General features: G+C 47.2%; 1 protein-coding gene across 3 annotated transcripts in view; it reads right to left on the reverse strand.

Annotated features, from left to right (window-relative positions):
* LOC119166896 (potassium channel subfamily K member 1) overlaps positions 1-24,352 on the reverse strand; it is a 177,122-nt gene that overhangs the window by 13,980 nt on the left and 138,790 nt on the right. For all 3 annotated transcript variants that reach the window (XM_037418286.2, XM_037418287.2, XM_037418285.2), the window contains exon 2: positions 1,404-1,544. In XM_037418286.2, the coding sequence (XP_037274183.1) occupies positions 1,404-1,544 (141 nt within the window). The remainder of the gene's footprint in view (positions 1-1,403; positions 1,545-24,352) is intronic.

Consider the following 24,352-nt stretch of genomic DNA (forward strand, 5'->3'; position numbering starts at 1 on the left):
ATTTTAGTTGGAGATAAGGTCCCTAAAGAAAACTAAGGTAGCGCCAACTGCGCCCCTTCGCTTTTGCTTACTCTTTGGATGGATGGGTGCCACCAGGCTCGCAAGAAAAAAAACAAAAATCGCAAAGATATTTTTCTCTTATGTTGGCCCATTGCCTTATCTACTTCGATTAAATTGATCTTGTTATGAAAGCAGCTGCATCAGCACCCCTACAGCGTCTAGCAAGAACTTACGGACACAGACACACCCTCTCCTGGCGAACAGGGGAGGGTAATCTGGTGCAGCGCAAAGCCCCTAGAAATTTTAGGGTCTTTAGTGCAGTGCCTCCTCCTCACCGTTGTCGTCGTACAGACAAAATGGCGCTAGCGCTATAACAAGCTACAGTATACTAGAAGCTAGTACACTGTAAACAAGCCTACCAATCACGAAGGAGAGGAAGAGCCTGCACGGCGATAAGCATGACGCTACTTTAGTCGCCGACCGACATTCCTCTTCCTCTATCTCCGCGCCTCTGTTGGCGGTGCACAGGGTGCATCTCCCCCAAATGAAGATGCACTCAGCGCTGGCAGCTTCTCTTTCACTGCCTTGACATGACTGGCAAGGGTTGTCAATATAGTGTCAGTAGTCAGTATGATGCGTAACGTGCGAAATTCACTGGCAAACCTGAAGTCTGTGACCATAGTACGCTCATTAATCTATGCTCGTGCTGTGGCATGCGTAGAAAAGCACTGTCCACAATTCCAAAAAAGTGCGCTCCCCCCCCCTCTTCCACCCCCTCTAGACGCCCATGTCATGGTACCAATTCGCAGTTAGTTGGCTTGTAACTGGAGCCATTCGCTTTCATTGGTGGGACCAGTAAGATCCCAAGTGGGCCCAATTACTTTCAGTACAACAGCTTATGGTACCTGCTGGTAGCTGACTTTTAACTGGAGCCGTTCGCTTGCATTACTGGGACCAGATTGTTTTCAGCTGGAACCAGTTGGCCCAAGTGAACGCTGAAACTATTGTTTACACTATATTTAGATTCTCGGTTAGAAATTTTCACTTTGGCAACGGCGTTCAGGTAACTGGTACGCTCGGAGTGTACATACACGACGGGAGCCTAGGGAAATCAACTTCGGGTAATACTTTTGGAGGGCCACTACTTTATCTGACGCGTTATTTTCGCTTGGTACTCACGCAAATGGCTATGCTCACTTAAAAGTGTGGCAGCTTGGGCTAGTTGGTATGGCATGACGATAGTTATAGCGCGAGAACAAAACGAGGACACAGAGACAAGACATGTACATCGGGTCCTTCTTGTCTCTGTGTCGTCGTTTTGTTCTCGCGCTATAACTATCGTCATCGCTATGCTCACGTTTGCGTGGCATGAGGCGCGAAAGGTAGGTGCGGTCGTCGCTTACCGATGGTGGTTATGATGGTGCTCGAGAAGAAGAATGAGTGTCCAAAACTCCAGTTCGGGTCCGAAGTAACGTTCTTGACTGGCGACACCCGGTTCTCGTGGGCGCGAACGATCTCAACGATGAAGCTCTCCAAAGCCTCATCTGCGTACAGAGAGAGCTCGACATTATGCACCGTCCATGGATTACACTTGTGGGTAGTCAAGAAAACTCATTATGAGTTAATTAACCAGTGATAAACTTACGACTCAAATAAAAATTTGTCTTCACCAACTTCTCCGTCTTTGTCTCTCGTACATGCGTTCGTATGTACAAGATTCACGTCATGCAGTTGTGCACTTCCCACACTGACACCTGATCTTGATTGAATATTGTTTGTACGCGAAATAAAAGAAATCACAAAACTTTCAACATAACCTTCGTAACGAAGCACTCGTTTGCCACGCCGTCGTTTGAGCCATGCCCGGCCGTACACAACCAAATAGTATCACACACTACAAAAAGATTGAAAGTTGGGCGAGTGGGACGCTTGCATTATGAAAGGAAAAAAACACACAAAAAAATTGGAAAAGCGGAAGGAACTTAGAACGCAAAAAGAGCGTTGACTCACATGTGAATTTGTAAGAACAAACTTATCAAATATGAACTGGGAACAAGCAAAAGATAATATAGCGAACACATGTAGCAAAGGAATGGCTAGCGAAGAGTACTCTCAGGATACGCCATTTCCTGTTTTAGAGTCATTGCTTGGTTTATGTTGTTTTTTACGTTGCTTTATTTCATTATATTTAGCACTAGTTAATATCATCGGAGAACAGACAAATACAATGAGTATGACTTCTGTTCCTCAGTGATTTTGTATTATTTCGTGGCACCGTATCGTAAGCAGTTAAAATACGTCCTATAGTATAGGGAAGTGCTGCTGCTGGGCAACGTTCTATTGCCGAAGAATGATCCTGCGCAAAACATCCACTACATGGAGGACGTTTGAGCTCCTAGGCTCAAACGTTGTGCATGACATCGCTGTTCTCGTTCGTTGCACCGCTTTGCTCTAACATCCTCAGCGGTCGCCATAATGCAGTCGAGTTTCGTTCGTGTTTGATACCCCAGCAGAAGCTCCGCTGGATACTTGCCCTCCTTCACTGGCGTGCGGCGGCAACGGAGTAGAGGTCTTGATATTCGAGTTTGCAGCGGAATTTCTTCGTTTTTCCGCATGCCTTCCTTTAACGTTCCTAAGGCTCGCTCCATTGAACCATTTGGTGGGAATGATAAGGCGCTGACGTCAAGTGTTTTACTTTGTTCTTAGCGTGCGCCCATAAGCGTGCGCATCCTTACCCTTCGGGGGGGGGGGGGGGAAGGCAAGATCGTCTTAGCGACCTCCCTCGGTATTATGTCAATGTATAGGGCTGACTTTGCCCCCCCCCCCCCCCCCCGTCTTACTTCACTAGGTGGGGCGGCCGCCACGTCACAGGTCTGCGTGGTCAGGTGGCCAGCTGCATTAACCTTGCCGCCGGAACTGTTGCTGTCTAGCTCGGTGCCTTTAAGGTGCGTTTACACTAGAACGACATGACACTGACACGATGACACGAGGCAGACGTCCCGCCGGCAAAGTCGTCTGACCGCCTGGCCATACTAGGCCGACGAAGACGCCTTAAAAGGCAGCATGTCGTCGTAATGTAACATAATGACTGACCAAAAACACCAGCAAAACGCATTCACAGACGTTTCGTCGGGAGATCTGCGGCTGACCGAAAATTCGCCCATGGCTTTGCTTCAAACGACCACGAAGGGGGAAACCTTGAGCGAGATAACAATGGCCCGTCCGAGGATTCTACGACGTTTGAATAGACATCTTGCACACCCCACGGAAATCTTTCCTTCACTTCCCTTTTGTGTCTCCCCACCCCCGATCATCGACGCCATGGATTGTGGCGGGGGCTGCGCCGCGTAGCCGAAGAGAGACAATGGCAGAGCAGGGAGCACGGCTGAAAATGGTGCGCAGGTGTGCACGTTTAGTCGGTATATCCCTTGTGCCTCCAGTGTGACTATAGAATTGGCCAACGGAAGGCTGTAAGCACGACAAGGCGCAAACGGAGTCTTCCAGAGACCATTGGCGGACTGTTTGTGTCGTTGCAATGTAAATAAGACGACGACAAGACTAAGTATGTTCCCAAAGACAGTCAGCAGACCAAAATTGGTGTCGTCTCTCTCTAGTGTAAACGCGCCCTAATTGGCCAATGAAAGACTGAGCACGACAAGGCGCAGACGGAGTCTACCAAAGACTATCGGTGGACTGATTGTGTCGTTGCAGTCTACATAGGACGACGACCGGACAAAAGACACCCCCCAAACACAGTCGGCAGACCAAAGTCGGTGTCGAGTCTTTCTAGTGCAAACGAGCTTTAACTACGATTAACTAATTAGCCAACTTAGCTAATTAACTAACTTAACTACGCGCCTTAAAAAAGTTTGTCCCGCACACGTGAAAACGAGGTCTCCAGTTGAAAACAAGGTGCAAAAGTTTGGTGTCTTAAGCCCTGACCACACACGTACGCGTTACGGCGCTTCAGCGCAGTGGTGAAGACTCGGCGCCGCGCCCTCTCCCAACGGAGAGAGAGGACGCGCGGCTACACAAGCCTGCATGTAGTTTCTCTCTCTCTAAAGAAAGAAAGCGTGGCGCCAAGTCTTCACCCCACGCACTGACGCGCAATAACGCGCACGTGTGGTTAGCCTGCACCGAACACCGAGCTGCGTGCATGGGCGCGCCGTAACATTGGTTGTGTAAACAAGCTTTTCTCCGCAAACACGCGCCCGTTTCGACAAACGGGTTGCCCTTTCGGAGTCGTCTGCAGGCGAATCAATCGTAACTTGATATTGGTGCGGGTTGCGACGGCGGCGGTATACCGGACGCGTATATTGTGTAGCTCCCGAGGCAACCACGCGTTTGGGTGACAGGACGCGCACACTTGTATCGAGTTATCATCGATCGCGCCCTGCACTCGAAAACTGCCTAATTCAAAAGTGCAACCTCGAAAAATATGCCAGTGTGCGAGATACGCACGTTGAAAAAAAAAAAAAACACGACTGCAGAGGGGCTGGTGAAGACATGCACCGCTGCCGTGTCGTTGAATATAATAACAAGTAAAAAAAAGAAAACTAATGTGCACGCCAAAAGCGGTTTCTATCGAGGAATATGCGTATACATAGTATGCGTTGGGGGGGGGGGGGGGGTCGGTATTTAAGGCAGTGAGCAACAATATCTGTGTCCCAAGTTGGCGCTGCTCTACATATCACGGTGCCAAAGAGTCTTAACGCGGACGCTATCTTATACATAGGTCAAGTCTCCATATATCTCTTGGCTGTTGCGAATACAACAACAACAGCAACAACAACAACAACAACAACAACAACAACAACAATAATAATAATAATAATAATAATAATAATAATAATAATATCATGGGTTCTATGAGCCAAAACCATCGTATCATTATGAGGCACCGCATTCTTGAACGTATACACCTAAATCCAAGTGCACAGGCAGGAAATTCTGTTGTGCCATATACGAAGAAAGTACGACAAAAGAAACAGTGAAATCAGAGACGTCATCATTAAAAATCTCAGTGCAAAATTTAAAAGCGATACTTTTGATACTGTTTTTCTCACGCAGCATATATACGCATGATGGCGAAATCAAAGACATTAGAGTTTTTAGAGCACAGATTATTAGTCGAAACCGATTCATAGTTTGTCTAACTGTGAAATGTCATATTGAACAAACTCGGCGCAATGCGGTGTTCCCACTGTAGCAACAATATCTGGGGTTTTATGGCCCAAAACCAGATATGACTACGGGGCACGACGCGGTGGAGCGCTCCGGAAATTTCGACCGCCTAGTGTTGTTTAACGTGCGCCCGCATCGCACAGTACACGGGTCACTAAGCATTTTGCCACCACCGAAATGCGACCGCCGGGATCGAACCCGCGACCTTCGCGTCAGCAGCCGAACAGCGTAGCTTTGTACTTCCCGCTGCGCGGCATTCCCACATTCGCGCGCTACTCCACTACGCGCTTGCACGCAAGAACACAGTTTACAAACAGCGCAAAGTGGGATCCTATCGGAGGGAGGAGGAGGAAGGTAAGAAATGAAAGGCAGGGAGGTCAACCAGACGCACGTCCGGTTTGCTACCCTGCACTGGGGGAAGGAATGAGGCGATTAAAGGAGAAGAGAGCGAGAAGTGAAGGGCAACGTGTGTGTAGATGCGACCTTGTCCATTGCACGCTCATAAGCAGTCGCGTAGTCCGGTCGTTTTTAGAAAACTTAGCAATGCCCGCGTCGCTTTGCTGGCCTGCGACGCGTAGAGCCATGAACCAAGGATGTTCTCTTGGGAAAACGGTCTACTGTCTAGTGTCTCTAACGTTTCGCGCAGCAAGTTGCGTTCGCTCGCAAAACGTTCACATGAACACAGTAGATGTTCTATGGTCTCGTCAGTGTCGCACGATTCACATCGGGAGCCTAACGGAGTGCATATTGTAGCGCATGGGCGTCGGTAGGGGAACTAAGCCCCCCTAAAGCCAGAGCAGAATTTGTACAACCCGAGCCCCGCCCCCCAAGATATATCAACTTCCCACTCCTTTCAAAGCTGCAGAGGTGCAAGATGGCTTTGCACCCCCGTATGTGTTTAGAAAGAGTTCTTTACATTCGAGTACTTTGTAATCTACTATGGAAGAGCATATAGCCGTCCCGTTACGCTTGGCGCAAACTACCATGATTTTTCAATAGATAAAAGTCCAAACACTAAGTGAATGCTGGCGATGGGACGAAGCAAAGTGCACATGGTGATGAATCGTAGCCTTCTACTTTGTTCTGGTTAGCAGTCTTTTACTTTGTTCTTGTTAACCTTTTGTTTTGCTATATGGTTTAATTTATGGGCGGGAAAATGTCGGTGTTTATTTCGGTGTTGTGGCTTTTTTTTCTGCATGTTCCACGGCTTTTTGATAACTTTTTTTGTTGTGCACAGATGTTTCCGTTTCTACATCTGCTGTAGACAGTTCATGGACGGAGGGACATTGTGCGGTCTTATAAGGTGCTTCACGCCCTTAATGTACTGCCAACTCTCATGTCATAGCGTCACACCGAAAAAAAAAAACTAACCAATACGCGAAACGTCTTTCACTTTTAACGAGGGCGTTTTCAATTAAAACACCGCCCCCCCCCCCCCCAAAAAAAAAAAAAGACAGCGTGGGTGCAGGCTTGCGTTCTCCAGGAATGCTCAATTATTGAAAGCTAGATTCGCGACTGCTAAGCCCGACAGCGAAAAGGGGGACAGGCATCCGTGTCGTCCTCTCGTTGCGATGGAGTTTTCTCATCGGGATTAAGAGTTTCCAAGAAACTTCGGCAGCGATGCAAATGAGGCCGTCGATGAGGATAGCCTCTGCAGCGTTCCGTGTCGCCATTCGCGCAAGCCCGAAATCTCGAGCGCTCTCCCACACGGGCTCTGGCACCGTATTACAGACGAGGCATTTCGGATTCGATCCCGCTGCTTCACTGTGCTGTGTGTTTTATCATTGCCTTTTTTGGGGGTTCGATTTTCTCGCTTTTATAAACGTTCGGACGCAATCGCTATATGTTCAGATAACTGGGGAGGGCCGAAGCATGTAGGGAATCTTCCTTGTAGCGCGCGTAAAGGACAGGGAAAAAAAAATGAAGGCACATGTAGACAAGACATAGCGCTTGGTCTTGTCTATGTCCTGTCCTTTATACGAGCGCTACGAGGAAGCTTACTGACGATGTCAACGAACCCGCATCGAATCCCTCATGTAGGGAAGACTGCTCCACTAACGTCGTCGGGCGTTTGTTCGACTAAAAGTTGCTACGCCGACATGCCTGTTTTTGTCATCGAATGTGGTTATACAGGGACAAAGAGATATCGCATCCACTGTGCATTGTTGATTGATCGATATGTGGAGTTTAACGTCCCAAAACCACCATATGATTATGAGAGACGCCGTAGTGGAGGGCTACGGAAGTTTCGACCACCTATAGGGTTCTTTAACGTGCACCCAAATCTATATAAGCACACGGGCCTATACAACATTTCCGCCTCCATCGGAAATGCAGCCGCCGCAGCGGGGATTCGAACCCGCGACCTGCGGGTCAGCAGCCGAGTACCTTGACCACTAGACCACCACGGCGGGGCCACTTAACATTGTTCCCAGTCCTGAGTTTGTCGTATACATATAACGTCTCGCAATACTGGTGAACTATAAAGATTATTGGCAATGCGCCTAATCTTGCGCTGATGACTTGCACTGATGTCACTGAAAGCGCCACCGCGTTGGGGCACCAGAGTGCGGTGACGTGGCGTTTCCGATGTGACATTCATCTTATTAAAACATGGCGTGCATGCTTTTTCATGTTATTCATGCACAGAGACGTTCCTGCCACGTCGTTTTCACATAGAAACAACTTGTTTCTCACCCAAGCCCGTTGAGCCCCAGTTCTTTCCAGAAGTTGCATCCATGATGTGACGTGCAAGCCATCTATTGATTGTAGATAACGATCATCGTTATTCGTTAATGATATATATATATTTATAACTATATTTACTAAATAACGCAACAGATATTGTCTACTGTACAAGTTTGTTTTTTTATCAGCTGCAACCCCCTTCCTCCTTTCCCCCCGGTTTGTTGTCCGGACCTCAGCGCGCCGGCTTAATGCAACTCAACTCTGATCCTGTAAAGGTTGCCGACCCTTGCTCCACAGCAACGAAGACAAATGCAGGCACGCTGGATATCGGTGGATGGATGTCAGTTGCCACGAAATAAGCAAACGCAAGCATCGAGAGTGGTGACCTTTTAGACGCGACCCGGTTCTCCACAGCGCACAGTACGTGAACACACTTCTTGATGCAGTCGGTCGATCTGCCTTGAGCGAGCTTCGCGAATAATTCGTGACTCCGCGGGTTTGTCGTAAAGTATATGCAATTGAGGACGACGCAGCGAGCTACGAAAAGGAAAATTATAGGCGTAATGTTAAGGGACAAGAAGAAGACCAAGTGGGTCAGGGAACAAACGCGTGCTATAGGAATAATTTGATCGACATAAAAAAAAAAGAAATGGGCATGTAGCGAGAAGGGGAGATAACCGCTGGTCATTAATTTGAAAGGTCGTTGCTTCGGATCCTGCCGACGGAACGGATGATTTCTCGAGTACGCTTCAATTTCTATCAATTTGCGCCGAAACCAGTACACTACAGTTTAGAATAACAACAAATAATGCCCCCGATGCCTTGCTTGGCTTAATTGTCTGTTTTGTCATTAATGAAGAGTAATGAACTAAACTTCAAGAGAAGGCGAGCGCGACAATAAGGGGGGGGGGGTAGATGGCTCAGGGAGGAGGAAGCTTCCCTTCCCCTGACGACACCAATGGTTGTAGTAGTTACATTATTATTATTATTATTATTATTATTATTATTATTATTATTATTATTATTATTAGTAGTAGTAGTAGTAGTAGTAGTAGTATTACACTCCTAATCGCGCCCTGTGCGTGAAGTTCTAGGTATAGCCAGGACACCACAACTTTTCCATGAAGTTTCCCAGTTATGACTGACACTTTATCCAGGACCTGATCAACGGTGCCACAGTAGTATTAGTAGCAGTAGTAGCAGAAGGAGTCAAATAGGTCACGCGAGCAGGAATCGAGAGATGGGGAGGGGGGGGGGGTGGCGGCTCTGTGACTAAAGTAAACACAGCTCTTGAGCCCGAACTGTTGAGGTGCAAACAGACTGCCCGCTTTGCATGTGCCCGGCCCGATTTACGTTTATTTGCTGGGCCAGGCAACGCAACAACCTCTGACATTTGGCGAGGCGCTCTCCCATCCGCGCGGCCCTGCATGCATCCGGGTAGAGGAAAAGAAGAGCTCGACCTTTCTAGGAATTCCGGGAGATGTCGTCCCTCCGTTCTATCTTCGCCTTCTTTCTTTGCTTTTTTTTTCTGTAGTGGAATAACGTACAATCCTCCCTGTAAGGCATTTCACAGTGAGCCGGGGATCATCTTGCAAGATCGCGAGAACACTGCTTCCATGTCTTCCCCCGGACAAGGCGTTGAGAGGAGACCGGGTACGTGCGTGTGAAAAACAGCGCGAGCAAACCAGCCCGCGTCTCGCCTTCGCGTATAAACAATGCTTCCTACACGTCCCGACGCAGCGTCTTTGGCCTGGAAAGATGAAAAAGAAAAAGAAAAAAAGAAAACGCGAAAACAGCCGGTTTCATGCGGCGGCATTTATGAATCCGTATAGCGCGGCGAAGCAGCTGGACCCCGCCGCTTAGGCGTACGCGATGCAGAACGCGTAATCGAAGGCGGAAGACAGTGTAATCCTTCCGGAACCGGTTTTTCGTCTCTTACGCGCAGCTGGTCGGAGCAACTCGGGATGAAGATAAAAAGGAAGAGAGAGAGAGGGGTGATTAAGGCACGGCCGAGGAAAGTAGGCCAGAGCTTCCGCCGCGCGCTTTCCGCCTTCTCCTCAATCTCTTTATTATAAACTTTCGCTTCCGGTAGGACGACGGAGGTTGCGTGTATTGCGTTTGCAAGCGGCAGCTAGACATGCATGGTTCAGCGAGACCGGGTTGGAAGAAAGAACCCGGTTAGACAGTTTCGAAGAACTACTGTAGCGTCTGTATGTCAGACGCAACCGTGAATTGAACGGACAGTTAGACCAGGGAAACCTTAAAGGACGCTAATTACTGTCTTTAACTATTATGTACCCATTGTGACGTAAATTGGAATAAACTGAAGCGGACGAAAAATCACCGCTCAATTTAGGGGAGGAGAGGGGGGCGGTCACTTCAAGTAAAAGCGTTGACAGTGTGCGGCCGGAGGAGGAGGGTGGTCCTGACTTTCTGGCTTTTACTAGTTGTTAATGTCACGATTGCCCGATCGCAGCATAAATACTCTTAAATTATGGTCCAAAGAATCCTACTACTGATTTGTTCTTACCGGTTTCCTAATCGTTAAGTTGTTCTCTGTTGTGACTTCAAAAAAAATGTAAATGGGTAACTCTGTGGCGAAATAAACTTCAATCTTCAAATTTGATAAGTTCAGAGAAAAAAAAATTGGGCTTCCACACCGCAGGTATAGAAACATTTTTCTGCACTAAGGTTTGGTTAAAGATAAAGTTTGCGGGACACTACAACATCGTTGTTTGCTACAACAAAGGCGAATTTCTCCTCTAGTGCGTGATCTTATTTAGCTTAGTTGGTGACTGTGTAGGATGCAACATTAACCAACTACAAGATGAAATATTTTTGGAGGTTATGTTGCCAAAGCGAAAATGCGGCCTTCTTCACTGTTTCTGATGTTGGGTGCACATATTTGTATGAAGTAGCGCAAATAATCGCATGTAATGAAAAAGAGCAAGCTAGCGCTTTCTTAACGTGTTACTCCTGGCGCAAAGCTAAAAAACATGAAAAAAGGACCGAGGAAAGAGACGGAGGAGCGCTTTTCATTTACGGCAAGAGCTGCAAATCAGGAAAACTTCCACGTATGCGTGGTGCCGTGAAAGAGCGAACGTCAACATGTGAACACGTAAGCCGTTCTCTAAAAAAAGGATATTTCAGACTGACACAGTATAATTGATGTGTCACTGACGCAGGCGCACCCACCCTTTCGAACATGAAACGCTTCTAATACGTTAGTTCTCTCTCACCGTTTGGTTTCTGCCCTTTCCGACAACCTCTAAGGGACGCTGAAGAGAAACAATGACTTGTTTAGATTGATAAATCGTACTATGAGAAGATTTATGTGAAAAGTTTCACTATACTAACGTCATTATTAGCGCAGAAAATCAAGGCTGAAATTCCATTGTTAAATATCGCGAAGAAATCTCCGCGTTACGTCACGAATTTCAAAATGTATTTTTTTTATTTTCGCGGCATGGGCTCGATGAGATTTTCTGAAACTTCGTATGTTAGGAGAACGGCACCCACAGATGACATCATTTTCACCGATTATAAACTACGCAGGACCCAGTAGACGCCTTCAAAATCTGCGACGCCGTGTTGTTTGATGAGGGGGCATCTCCTCCCACATTTTCTCCCACTCCCCGTCATCTCCCCGGCATCTCCTCCCACTCCCCGACAGAACTAATGCAGATGAATAAAATCCCTACTTTGGAATCTCGACGCAAAATGAATAGGCTAAAATTTCTTTTCCAATTATCACACGGGAATATGAGACTCGAAACATCGGCCTTCCTGACTCCGTTATCATCGCGTCCCACCAGGAATTACCATTCTGCAAAGTTCTCGCCTATCACAGCGCGCACTAACAATTTTAAGTATTCTTTTTTTCTTCGCGCTATAACCGACTGGAATAACCTCCCGCATGAAATTCTTTCATCTGACAATGTGCTGAAATCTATTGATCAAATGTTTGACTTGTAACATTTTGTATTAATATTTTACAGTGTTTTCCAAATATTTTGTATTGTCCTGTTTATTGTTTTTACCTCGCTAAAGATTGTATAATTGTTCTAAAGGCTCTGCAACACCCCCACTCCTGCTTGGGCCCATTTGTGGCCTGCAGTATTGTATAAATAAATCAATAAAATAAATAAATAAATAATTTTCTTTTCGCGAGTTTTTTTTTTTTTTGGCTTACACCAAGTGTCATCTCCGAATGGTGTCTTCGGGCCAGTGAAATCGTACTTTACTATAATACGCGAAAAATCGTTTTCCTCTCGAATATCCCTTTTTAACGCTCCCTAAACTTTGCCGCAGAAGTACGCGTTTAGCAAAATCAGGCGCCAACTCGCTCAAGAACAAGTTGAAGTTGGCGCTGCGTCCCTCGTGTGCTTTCGCCGTCCGAGTGGTTCTTTGACTGCGTGAATATAATACGCGTTCCCCGGGCGGCGCTGAAAGAGGGGCCTAAATTTGGATCCGCGCGTTAGCCTTTGGAAACGAGGGTACAGGTGTCCGAGCAACACGGAAAACAGGTCACCGGCGTACGCGAGGAGCAGCGCGTCTTCTTTTTTCCTATTTTCGTCACGAAAGAAGGCATAAGGAGTGCAAACACGGACGCGAGAGAGAAACGCGTGCCGCTGTGGTTTGACCCGCAGGTCGCGGGATCGAATCCCGGCCGTGGCGGCCGCATTCAGATGAAGGCGAAGTACCAGAGGCTCGTGTGCTTAGATTTAGCAGCGCGTTAAAAGAACCACACGTGGCCGAAATTTCTGGAGCCCTCCACTGCGGTGTCCCTAATAGTCATGTTGTGGTTTCGGGACGTAAAATCCCAACAATTATTATCATTACTGTAAGCGGTCATACCGCACGGTCACGCAAAATCATTCTTGCTGTTTGTGATGTTTTGGTTCTCCTGCTTTATATTCTTCAAATGTGTTTACCCAGAAAACTCACTTTCCATAGCTAGGCGTTATCGGTCTGGCCGGTTCATTTGACACATCGACGCTGTTTGACATAGCGTGGATTGACTGTAGACGCATAGCTGCTAGCATGCATTTGTTGCACTACCTCTATCCCCTCTTACTCCTACGTATGCTCCATTGAAGTACATTGTGTAGTTTAAGTGAATTATTCAGCAAACTATCAGCAAGTTAACAATGACTACCCGAGTTTCACTTGCCACGATATGATTGTGAGGCATTATCAGCCAGAGGCGCAGCCAGATATTTTTTCCAGGGGAGGGGGGTGAGGGGGGGTCAACTATTCCTTGTATGTGTTCATGCGTGTGTTTTTACATGTCCGTGTAAATTTTCTTTAGCATAAAACTCCGCAGCACACGCAATATACAACTCAGCACAACGGTAAAAACTTAACACATGCAAACTTGAAAATTTTTCGGGGGATGTTTTGAAACCCTCTTCAGGCAGTGCCATGCTGTCAGCCAATTAATATAGGTCAGCGAGCCAGTACAAGTCGTCATGCTGTCATTGATTGTTAATTGAAAACCAACAAGGAATGCATAATGGTTGTGCAAATCTATACTGCAGTCCTAAACGTCGCGACTCAGTCTTTTCCGCTCTATATGCAAGCCTAAGTGCACGCGCTGCACTGGTGAGCAATGCAGAGAATAAACAGCGCCGTGGGCGTGTTGTGTATTGTCTGACCCGCATGTTCACTGGGCGTAATCGGCAGGAGCGCGGTTGCTTGAAGTCATCATAACCGTGGCTACGAAGCGTGCAAGGCCGGGCGCATTGTAGTCTCGCAAAAGTAGGCCTGCTTGCAGCAATGGGTCATTAGACGGTCGTCTGGCCTTCGCAGAAGCCATACAGGCGACTTCATTACGTTTCCTGTTGTTTTTTGATGAAGCGCACACTGAAACCGTGGACGTTGCGAAACGCATGCTTGCCCCACGCTGCCCGTACACGTTTGTGCTCTATAGGGAGGAGGAAGCAACAAAAAGGAGAAGGCAGGGAAGTTAACCAGAAAGACAACCGGTTGGCTCCCCTACACTGGGGGACTAGGGAAGGGGACAAGAAAGACGAGAAAGAGGGAAGAGAGGGAAAAGAAAAAAAGGGTTTGTGCTCTATACGTTGCAATAAAGCGGGCACTAAAGTGAAAGAGTGAATCCGTTCAGACTGATGAACTACTTGAAAGCTTTGCTGTCAGTAATTTCAACGTCATAGATTTAGCAATGTAGATGGGCGCAGGCTTTCCCTTCAGGGGGGGGGGGGGGGAGGTTTTGTCGCTGCACCCATTCCCCCCCCCCCCCCTCCCTCGACTTCCTATTATGCCAATGCACGGAGCTGACATTGCGCCCACCACCGGAGTCGTAGCACCTTCTTACTATTTTGCCAATGTATCAGGGACGTATAGCCAGGTTAGGGGTGGTTCAACTCCACCCCCCGAAAATTTTCAATCTCGCTTCCGTGCACTCGCACACATACAAACGGACGTACATACAAAAAGCATACTTGAGAACCCCCTCCCCCAGAAAAAAAATTCAGCAAGGCTCGTGCAATATATGGGGATCACTTTGCCCCCCCCCCCCCCGCTCTTACGTGACCATGGGAACGTACGCATCTGTTCAGCAATAATATAACTGTTGTGGCATTATGTCCGAAAACGACCATATGGGGACGCCCTAGCGGAGGGCTCCGGAAATTCTGACCGTCTCAACAGCGGCCACCGCGGATAAGATTGGCTACCGCTGCCTTCGGGTTAGCAATCGAGCACCGTAATCACTAGACCACCTCGACGGGTATGGGTTATCAATCGAAGAGAAAATTAAGGTCAAAGTATAAAATCTTTCAATTCTGCGTGGCGATCTCTGCACGTGAACATCAATGCGACCTTAAGATGCTTTGCCTCGCCCACCGATGACTCTTGTGATGCAGAAGAGAACGTTCCTCTCCAAATTTACAGAGAGATAAAAACCCATTACCAACACTCCCACTGCCAGTTTCCTCCGGCCTGCAAATGACTCAGGTAGGTGGATGAGAGTATTGTTCTCCGTCTATTTACCAAAACGCTTTGACTCTTCCTTTTCCGGCCTCTGCCAGTACTGTGCGGAGGTGGCTGACACCTACCACATGATATGGGCATGCCAGCTCAATCATTCTTTACCCACGAACCCAAATCCAACCAGAGAGGACTGGGAGGCGGCCCTGCTCGGTTGCCAAAACTTTCCGGCCCAAGAAGCCATGGCCCAGCGTGCCAGGACAGCGGCCAAGACCAATGGGGTCCCTGACTAGGGAATACGAAGCTGACGCACTAGAGGCTGGTTTCTCCGGCAACCTTTCCGTATTTAATAAATGTTTACCACCACCACCACCCCCTAAAATCACTCGATTAACTTATGTTTTACATACACTGTCAGTAAACTTCACTACTGTGGCCACCCTCGTGCCATGCACGGAAGATGCGTATCTCGGACTTTTCTTGAGCTCGAGGGGGCACGCCTCATGCACGCGCACATTTCATTACCCTCATAACATCGTTATGGCGCACAAAAAGAACGAATATGCAAATTAAGGCAGCTTAGACGGAGTGGTGCCAAGCCTGAACGAAGCGCGGAGCCTTGTTTGTTTTCCTCGGCCGGTATTTACACTCGGTGCACGAGACGAAAGTGTGACGCCATTGTGACTGACCTCGTGTTGCGGCACTAAAATGAGGTGACGCGTTTGCCTTATACGTAAATACACGGGTTGACTCTAATTTAAAACGACACGCGCGGGCCGTTTGGAAGATGGTAATCCCTTCGGTCCACACTCCAGCCGCAGCTCGAGGCGGTTCAACGAAAGCCATCCTTCAGATTCCCGGCGAGATAAGGCATCTGTCGCGGTCGGATGCCGCAGAAACGACCACGGAAATCAGGAGCGAGCTAGTCCAAGCCATGTGCATTGCGAGGTTGCATTGATTACATGCGCGTGCCCGTACGACCACGCGAACGTTAGCTCGACCGCCGGGTATACGGCGACTCGTAAAAAACTGACAGGCCCGGTAAAGTATAAGCGGGACGCCAGCAGTGGTACGCCGACAGAGCACGTGACCGCGCAGCTCTCGGTCGGACTATGCGGACGACGATGACCGCTCGTGTTCTTAATTGCGCGCATCTATGAGCCAGTGGTATAATGAAAAAGGGTGAGCTTCGGATTCAAGCGTAAATGGAAACGATGGGGTCGCGATAAATGTGAACGACGGCGTTAAGTGCATCGTGCCGGCCATCATGCATAATAAGCGTAACGTTCTAGACGGGCTGCCTGCGATGTCCCAGAAATGGGTGTATACGCTACATCTCGCATAATCATAACACCCTATAGGCTGGCGAACTCCATTCCGATGAACGTGCACTGTTGGATCATTGAGATAACGCCCAAGGTCTGCGCGGAAATCGGTACTATACAGCGCACGATTTGTGAACGCGTACGAGTGAACAATGTACGCAAGCTTCGCTGTATTATAAGCACCAAACCACGATCTATACTTAGCAAAAAAGAACAGACAATAATTTTATAAATATTGGTGTTGTTGCTCTGAATAAGATCATTCATCCCGAAAACCGTAAAAAAATATCGCGATGCCTTGGAAAGCACTAAATGTATTTTTAATGCTGCCACCTTAAAAAAAAAATATTACTTCTGGTTTCGATATTGAGCGGTCGTTTCACAGTGGGCGTGTCAACACAGTCTGACGTACCACACGTCTAAGGGAGTAACTTCGCGACGTGCTACAGCATGCAGCTCTGTCGTATGCGGTCAGTTGTACGTGAATAGCGCAGAGTGAACTGCCAGCCAGCGACTCTGAAAGCAATGTATATATATATATATATATATATATATATATATATATATATATATATATATATATATATATATACCCCGACGTGGTGGTCTAGTGGCTAAGGTACTCAGCTGCTGACCCGCAGGTCGCGGGTTCGAATCCCGGCTGCGGCGGCTGCATTTCCGATGGAGGCGGGACAGTTGTAGGCCCGTGGGCTCAGATTTGGGTGCACGTTAAAGAACCCCAAGTGGTCGAAATTTCCGGAGCCCTCCACTATGGCGTCTCTTATAATCATATGGTGGTTTTGGGACATTAAACCTCACATATCAATCAATCTCGTGTTTTCGCACTATATTAGCCAGAGTTACGTGACGTAACGCCACACAGGGTCATAAAAAAGTGTGCCACACTCGCCGCCATGGCTACAGATGGCGCTGAGTGACACTCCTACGTTTAAAGTCATATATATATACCCAATAAAGTGGCTGGGGGGATAGCCGCCGTGGTAGCTTAGTGGTAGAGCACCGAACGCGTTATTCGAAGGTCGCAGGTTCGGTTGCTGCTCACGGCAAGTTTTCTTTTCACCCACATTTCTTTCTTCACATTAACTATACAATTCGGTCCAATAACTTCCCCTATACTTTCCTTTGCATTATTGTCTGTTATATATATATATATATATATATATATATATATATATATATATATATATATATATATATATATATATGTGTGTGTGTGTGTGTGTGTGTGTGTGTGTGTGTGTGTGTGTGTGTGTGTGTGTGTGTGTGACGCTATGATGAATGGGAGACGTGGCCTGGCTCATACGCCATGTTTATTCCATTCTCACTTCTTCCTTCTTGGCTTCTACTTCTAACTCTCTTATTATATATATATATATATATATATATATATATATATATATATATATATATATATATATATATATATATATATATATATATATATATATATATATATATATATATATATATATATATATATATATATATATATATATATATATATATATATATAGGAGCGTCAGTCTTTGGTGTGTGTGTGTGAGGTGGCGAGGAGGTGTCTAGGCATGTAAACAAAGCCACAATGCAGGTTTTCGAGTAAACATTCATTGATTGGTACGTCGTGGTGCCTGCGTCCGCTCGTTTTACGCCTTCTCTATTACGCTGCAGGGCACACAAATCAATAACCTCGCAGTTAATCAGCAGGGCGCGACTACGAGACACGACGAAAGCGTTTGATTAGCCAGGCTCCGTATTCTAACCGGCTGTGCCCTTTACGCGGCGAACGCCGTAAAGAGCTAACCCGACGTCGAAACTGCACGAGCCGTGCAGTCCCCTCCGGCTATAAAGGCCGAAAGAGGGCCCCCAAAGTGAAATTATTCGGGCGAATAAGGGCAAACGAAGATTACGATGACGACCCAGCACAATCCCAGTGGCGGTGCTTTCTTTTTTGGAACAACTCGTCGCTCCCACGGCCGTATGAGATTCCGTTTTACGGCGCCATGGGAATCTCCGAAGCTCTTTTCCGTCCCTGCTGGGCTCAGAACGCGCATGCGCGCTGGCGAGACATGCACGGCGAAGAGTGATTTACCCAGAACACGATCACTGCGGGTTGGTGTTAAAAAAAAATTCAGCCCTGAGGCGTGCGTTTTAAGGGACACTAAATTGAAACAATGAATGAGTTGGCAAATTATGTGGCAAAGAAGGAAAGAGTGGCAAATCATTCTTTGAAATCTCTGCTGTCTGAAATCTCTACTGTCGTCAATTTCACCATCATATATCTTCGTTAGACACTACCAAACAAATACAACAGTGAACTAGGTCAAGCGAAACTCAGTGAAGAACAAATTCTTGCATTTAACTATATATAGTGCAGTAATTGTAAGGTAAGTTGAAAATAATTAAAGTGGACATCATGTAGCATCATCCTTTCCTGTCCGCGGGATCCGAGCCCACAAACTTCGAATTACGCGTACGATGCGCTACAAATTGAGCTGCGACGAAGTCCGCCGCGGTGCACGTGGATCAGTGGTTATTGTGTTCGGCTGCTCACCCGAAGGTCGCGGGTTCAATTCTGGTGTGCGATATATATATATATATATATAAGAGATAGAAGAGTATACCTAAGGACTCGTTTTTCCGTGTTTTGACACAATATTAATGAGATCTAACAGACAATAACGCCAAGGAATGTATAGCGGAAGTCTCATAACTTCTCCTATACATTCCTTGGCGTTATTGTCTGTTAGATCTCATTAATGTTCTTATATATATATATATATATATATATATATATATATATATATATATATATATATATATATATATATAATCACGGATACCTATTAAGTCACCCACAGGCCTTCTTATAGAGCGAACTGCACGGTTGTCCATTTGCGCAGGTGTTTGTTGCACATGCACACGATGGCACGTGCACAGAATTTCCTAAAATAACTAGAGGGGTCTCTAGCGCTGCGATCGTTCAGCGACCATGGGAATGATGGGTAGTACACGGAATTTCGATGACATTGCATTGCTGAGTAACTCAGGGGACGAATTGCAACTCATGATTACGGAGTTATACAAGGAGAGCAGAAAGGTGGGTCTTAAAATTAATCTGCAGAAAACGAAAGTAATGTACAACAACCTCGGAAAAGAGCAGCGCTTCGAGAGAGGTATAATAGTGCACTTCAAGTTGTAAAAGACTATGTCTACTTAGGGCAGGTAATAACCGCAGAGCCGAACCACGAGAGTGAAGTAACTAGAAGAATAAGGATGGGGTGGAGCACATTTGGCAAGCACTCTCAAATTATGACAGGTAGATTGCCACTATGCCTCAAGAGGAGGGTATATAACAGCTGTATCTTGCCGGTACTTAGCTAAGGAGCAGAAACCTGGAGACTTACAAAGAGGGTTCAGCTTAAATTGAGGACGACGCAGCGAGCAATGGAAAGAAAAATGGTAGGTGTAACCTTAAGAGACAAGACGAGAGCATAGTGGATTAGAGAACAAACATGGGCCGGGCATGTAGCGCGTAGACAGGATAACCGCTGGTCATTAAGGGTAACTAACTGGATTCCCAGAGAAGGCAAGCGGGTTAGGGGGAGACAAAAAGTTAGGCGGGCAGATGAGATTAAGAAGTTTGCGGGTATAAATTGGCAGCAGCAAGAACAGGACCGGATTAACTGGCGGAACATGGGAGAGGCCTTTGTCCTGCAGTGGACGTAGTCAGGCTGCTACTGCTGCTGTTGCTGATGATGATGACACAGAATTTGCCTAGTCTACGCACTTGTGGCTTCGTTTAGCGCTCTGTTCCGGTTTTGTTTGGAAGGAAAGAATGAACTGTTTTGAACTTTGCTCCCCGATTTGAAATAGTAAGCCTAAAAGATTATGGTGGCGAAGCTCAACAATAATTGTGGCATGACAAAAAAGCTCCAAGCCATGCGGGCACAAACGAAGCTAAAGGTAAGAAGATTAGACAAGTCCCTGTACTACCCATCATTCGCATGCTCGCTGAAGCGCCGTGCGTTGCAGCTCCCGTAGACATTAGCGCCAGAGTTCCTTCTAGTGTATATTTAGGAATCTCTATGGACACGTGCGCAGATTGGCGACTGTTTCACGCGTGCGTCGAGACCTTGGACCGAGCTTATATCGGGAGCGGCGACGAGGCGTCTCTCGCGATGTCGGTGCGATATCAGCGCAAGAGCGAAGACCAGGAAGTCACGAGGAGCAATTCAAGATATTTCGCTTTCTAGTTCTTTCTTTGTTACACTTTTACGAGACGAGCGCCCGTATCGGCACGATACCATGGCAACGCAGAACTACGTGACATTTTGGAAATGTCTATATCACTCGCACCAAAACAAAATAAAAAAATGGCAGCATGTCCACGGAGTGAATGATGGAGAGTGGGGCGAAGCATCCGTCCGTCCATTCGTTCTTGCTTCCGTCCGTCCATGCGTCCGTCTGTGTGACCGTCCATGCGTCCATCCGCCCGTCCGTGCGTGCGTCTGTTCGTGCGTCCGCACGCCCATCCGTGCGTTCGTCCATGCATCCGCCCCTGCGTCCGTTCATGCGTCCATCCATGCATCTGTCTGTGTGTCCGTTCGTCCACCTATTCAACACTCCAAGTACTACCATCTCGCATCTTTTCATCATATATTCCTCATATGGAAGCACCGTCATCCGGCGGACATTCCAAGGACTGAACGAGAGGAGGCACACGCACACTTTTTTACGGCTTGCGCTTTGTGTCTACTTCCCACCTTCAACCACCTCGAGTTCATGGTATATACTAGTTCACTGTATTCATGGCACTGCGGCCCAACGCTCGCTAAACCTTTCTAAAACCAAGGAGGTTATGCCCAGCGAGTATAACGTAGCAACCCTTTCTTGTCAGATAGTGCTCAAAGTACATGCCAATGGCTGCTAAGGGGTAATGAGAGACAGGAGAATTCGGCTTTTAGTTAACGCGCACGCTACGAATTTTTTATTGTTCAACAACGTACAGAAGAAATCTCTCACCGGCACCACCTTGGAGGTCAAAATGTAAGACTGGTTACACACTACTACTACGACTACGAGGGACGGACAGGTGCCGCTATAAGAAGCTTCGCCCCTAAAATTGTGGCGAAGGGCCACGTATGGAAGGGTGTTTCAGCTCCACCATGATCATGAAACCTGAGGAGGGGCGAAGTATGCTGTGTGCGCCGGTGTTTCCCACAACACAATATTTGCTGTGTGTGTTTGGAAAAAGTTAACAATTTTGACGAGATCGAAAGAAAAAAAAGAAAGAAACAGTGTGGCGGTCCATGGGCCTTTAGCGCTTTACCGTATTGTGTACCGCTTGAGTCGCACAACGTTTTAGATATGGTTCAAAAGTGGCGATTCAAGTAGATGACTTTTCCGTAGAGACTCACGTTTTTGCCTCTGGCTTTAAGTAAGGAACTTGAGCGCCTTGGTAAATTTAGTCGTGGATTGTGGCACCGCTGTCAAGCCAAACATAATGATCGAAGCGGCAATGAAGGACCTTTAACTCATACTATGCATAGTATGAACCGGTGCCGAGCAGCGGAATTCACCTAAATTTTCCGGTGCGTACCCGTTTATGATAGACCACTACGACGAGATGACACGGCACCGGGAACATAATGTGCTTCGCCCCTGATACGGGGATCTATAAGGTATACGTAAAAAGCACGTCGAAGCAATGTCGTGTGCGCAACGAACGAGCCGATTAACTGCCGTTCATGAGGGCGTCCGGCCGTCTAAGTGAACAAGCACGCCTAAAATTTAGTTACATCGCATTAAGAACTACTTTGTTCTTCAGTCGGAACAATTAGTGGCACAAAGGCAAGGTCGAATAACGGTCGTCTTGTTTCAAAAAGGCCTGAATAATGGAACAGGTTCATTCGGTTATTTCCGTGCATCTCATACAACACGAGAACCGTTCCCAAGCGCTACATCTTCTGGAGCGAAGTTGAGCGCTGTCCGACTCATTCGAACGGTGCCGAATCCCCGAACCCCCATCGCGCACGCGCACCTACACGACGGTGTAGAATGTTTCAACTATGTCGGGCGAGTCGGTGCATTATAGTCTGCAAGGTACACGGTGGTGTAACGAAAGAACTTAAAGACAAAAGCAAGAAAGTCACAGCTTTGCCGCAAAGGCGAAGCAATGATTGCGACAGCAACAAATTGGAATACCATGCGAAGAATGGCAATCACATTGAAACGCGTGCCCCGCGTTGCTTGCGCAGAAATGACGCACGAAACGTACTCACAAGTACAGATGAACGCGAGTAAGTGTCTCAGTTCTAACTTCGCTGTGAAAAGCACGTTATTTTCGCAAACAGAGACTGTGCAGCGAGTGCAGTGACCTTTGTGCGCCCCGTAACTACAACAGAATCGTTCCGGTGAAAGCCCAAAGCGTACGATTCTTCCCACCGCCAGACAACCACGCGCACTAGTGAGATGCTACCCCCCACACCTCTCTCCGCGGGGTAAAGTACGCGTCCTCTCGAGATACGGCCATTGCCAGTGGTAAGTGGGAGATATCGATTGCTGTTTCAACGTTGAAGCAGGTGATCCTTCGTGGCTCTGTGGCTAACGCCACGCACTCGGAAGCTGGAGGTCAGATGTTCGATTCCGCGCGCCGGAGTCTTTTAGTGGCGAAGCTTCTTAGGGCGTGGGTCTGTCGCTCCTCCGTATGTATGGAGCAGTACGTAGCCACTGGTGGCACATACCCACTCTAGAAGGGTATGTGCCACAGGGGATGCGAGGTAGGAGATGACGGTACTTGGAGTGTTCACTAGATGGACGCATGGACGGACGCACGGACGGACTAGCAGACGGACGTGCGGACGGATGGACGGACGAACGAACGGACGCATGAATGGACGCACGGATGGTCGCGCGGATGGTCGCGCGGACTGATGGAAGCAAGAACGAACGGACAGACGGAAGCACGGACACTTCGCCCCACTCATCATCATTCACTCCGTGGATATGCTGTGATTTTTTTTCTGGAGTATTTTTCTTTCTCGCGTTTTCATGTATATAGATACGTGTACATATAGGGTGAATGACGGCGGTAACCGACGCCGACGGCAAAATCTAGCCTATAGAGTGTCCATATATTTGTTATGACAGTAAAAGACAAAATTCGCGCATCTGTGGCGAGCTTGTGAACTCGGGTGCTGGGCTGGATATAATTACCGTCGGGCTCGGCGATAAAGGACATCCTGCTGATAGCAGGCAGTGCTACGAATATGGAAGTTAAATCTCGAAGTCGTTTTTATCCACCGCGGTGGAGCAGTGGCCGGCAAGTGAACTTGCCGAAACACTGTTTCCAGGGGCGTTCTTTCTCGGAAAACTATACTGATCGCTTTAAGCCTATCCGTGCCTCTCAACTTTGGTCTCATTTGGTACTCAAGTTCTGTAAGAAAACGATGCGCGCCGTCATAGCAAACGTGGTTGAGGCAAATACGACGTGTCTTACTCGCGATTGTTGATAATTTTCGCATTGCTTCGGATATTCTGGGTTCGATGTTTGCTCATTATGTGCGTGTGTCAGTTGCCAAAGTCGAAGCTGCTTTTAAAGATGGACACTTTCACACTACGTGTATGTGTTTTTTATACAAAAGGTTCATTTTTCTTTGTGCCGATCGAGTTTCGTCTTACTGAGAAATCAGTCAACTTTCTTCTCTTCAGAATACATGAACAAATTTACGAAAAAACGATAAACAAATTTTATGAATGGCCGCATCGCCCAAGCTGCCAGCGGACCTGAAAGAAGGCACGAGCGCATTCCGCTTCCATGCGGAAAGGAAAGCAACCCTCCTCCTCTCGATCTTTCATTCTTTCTCTCCATTTGGTGACCTCACCAGTGACGTCATAAAATAATTTTTCGGTTCGTAATTTATTTCTAATAGGATGTCCGGCAACCGTCAGTGGAAAAAGCGGCGTTGCGCTGCTTTCAGGAGTACAGGGGAGGCATAGGAAGTTTCTGCCCCTTGGTTTTGGCACGTCAAACACCAGATATTGTTAAGCCTTGCAGTCGCTCGAGGCAAATGAATAGACGGTTGCAAGGTCACAAGCGTTGTACAAAAAAAAAAAAAAAAAAAAAAACTTCCGGCCACCTCATTTACCGGCTCCTAAGGTCGAAACTGAAAGCCCGTTTTCAA

This window comes from Rhipicephalus microplus, chromosome 6 (genome assembly GCF_043290135.1).
Source record: "Rhipicephalus microplus isolate Deutch F79 chromosome 6, USDA_Rmic, whole genome shotgun sequence".
NCBI classification, from domain to species: Eukaryota; Metazoa; Arthropoda; class Arachnida; order Ixodida; family Ixodidae; genus Rhipicephalus; species Rhipicephalus microplus.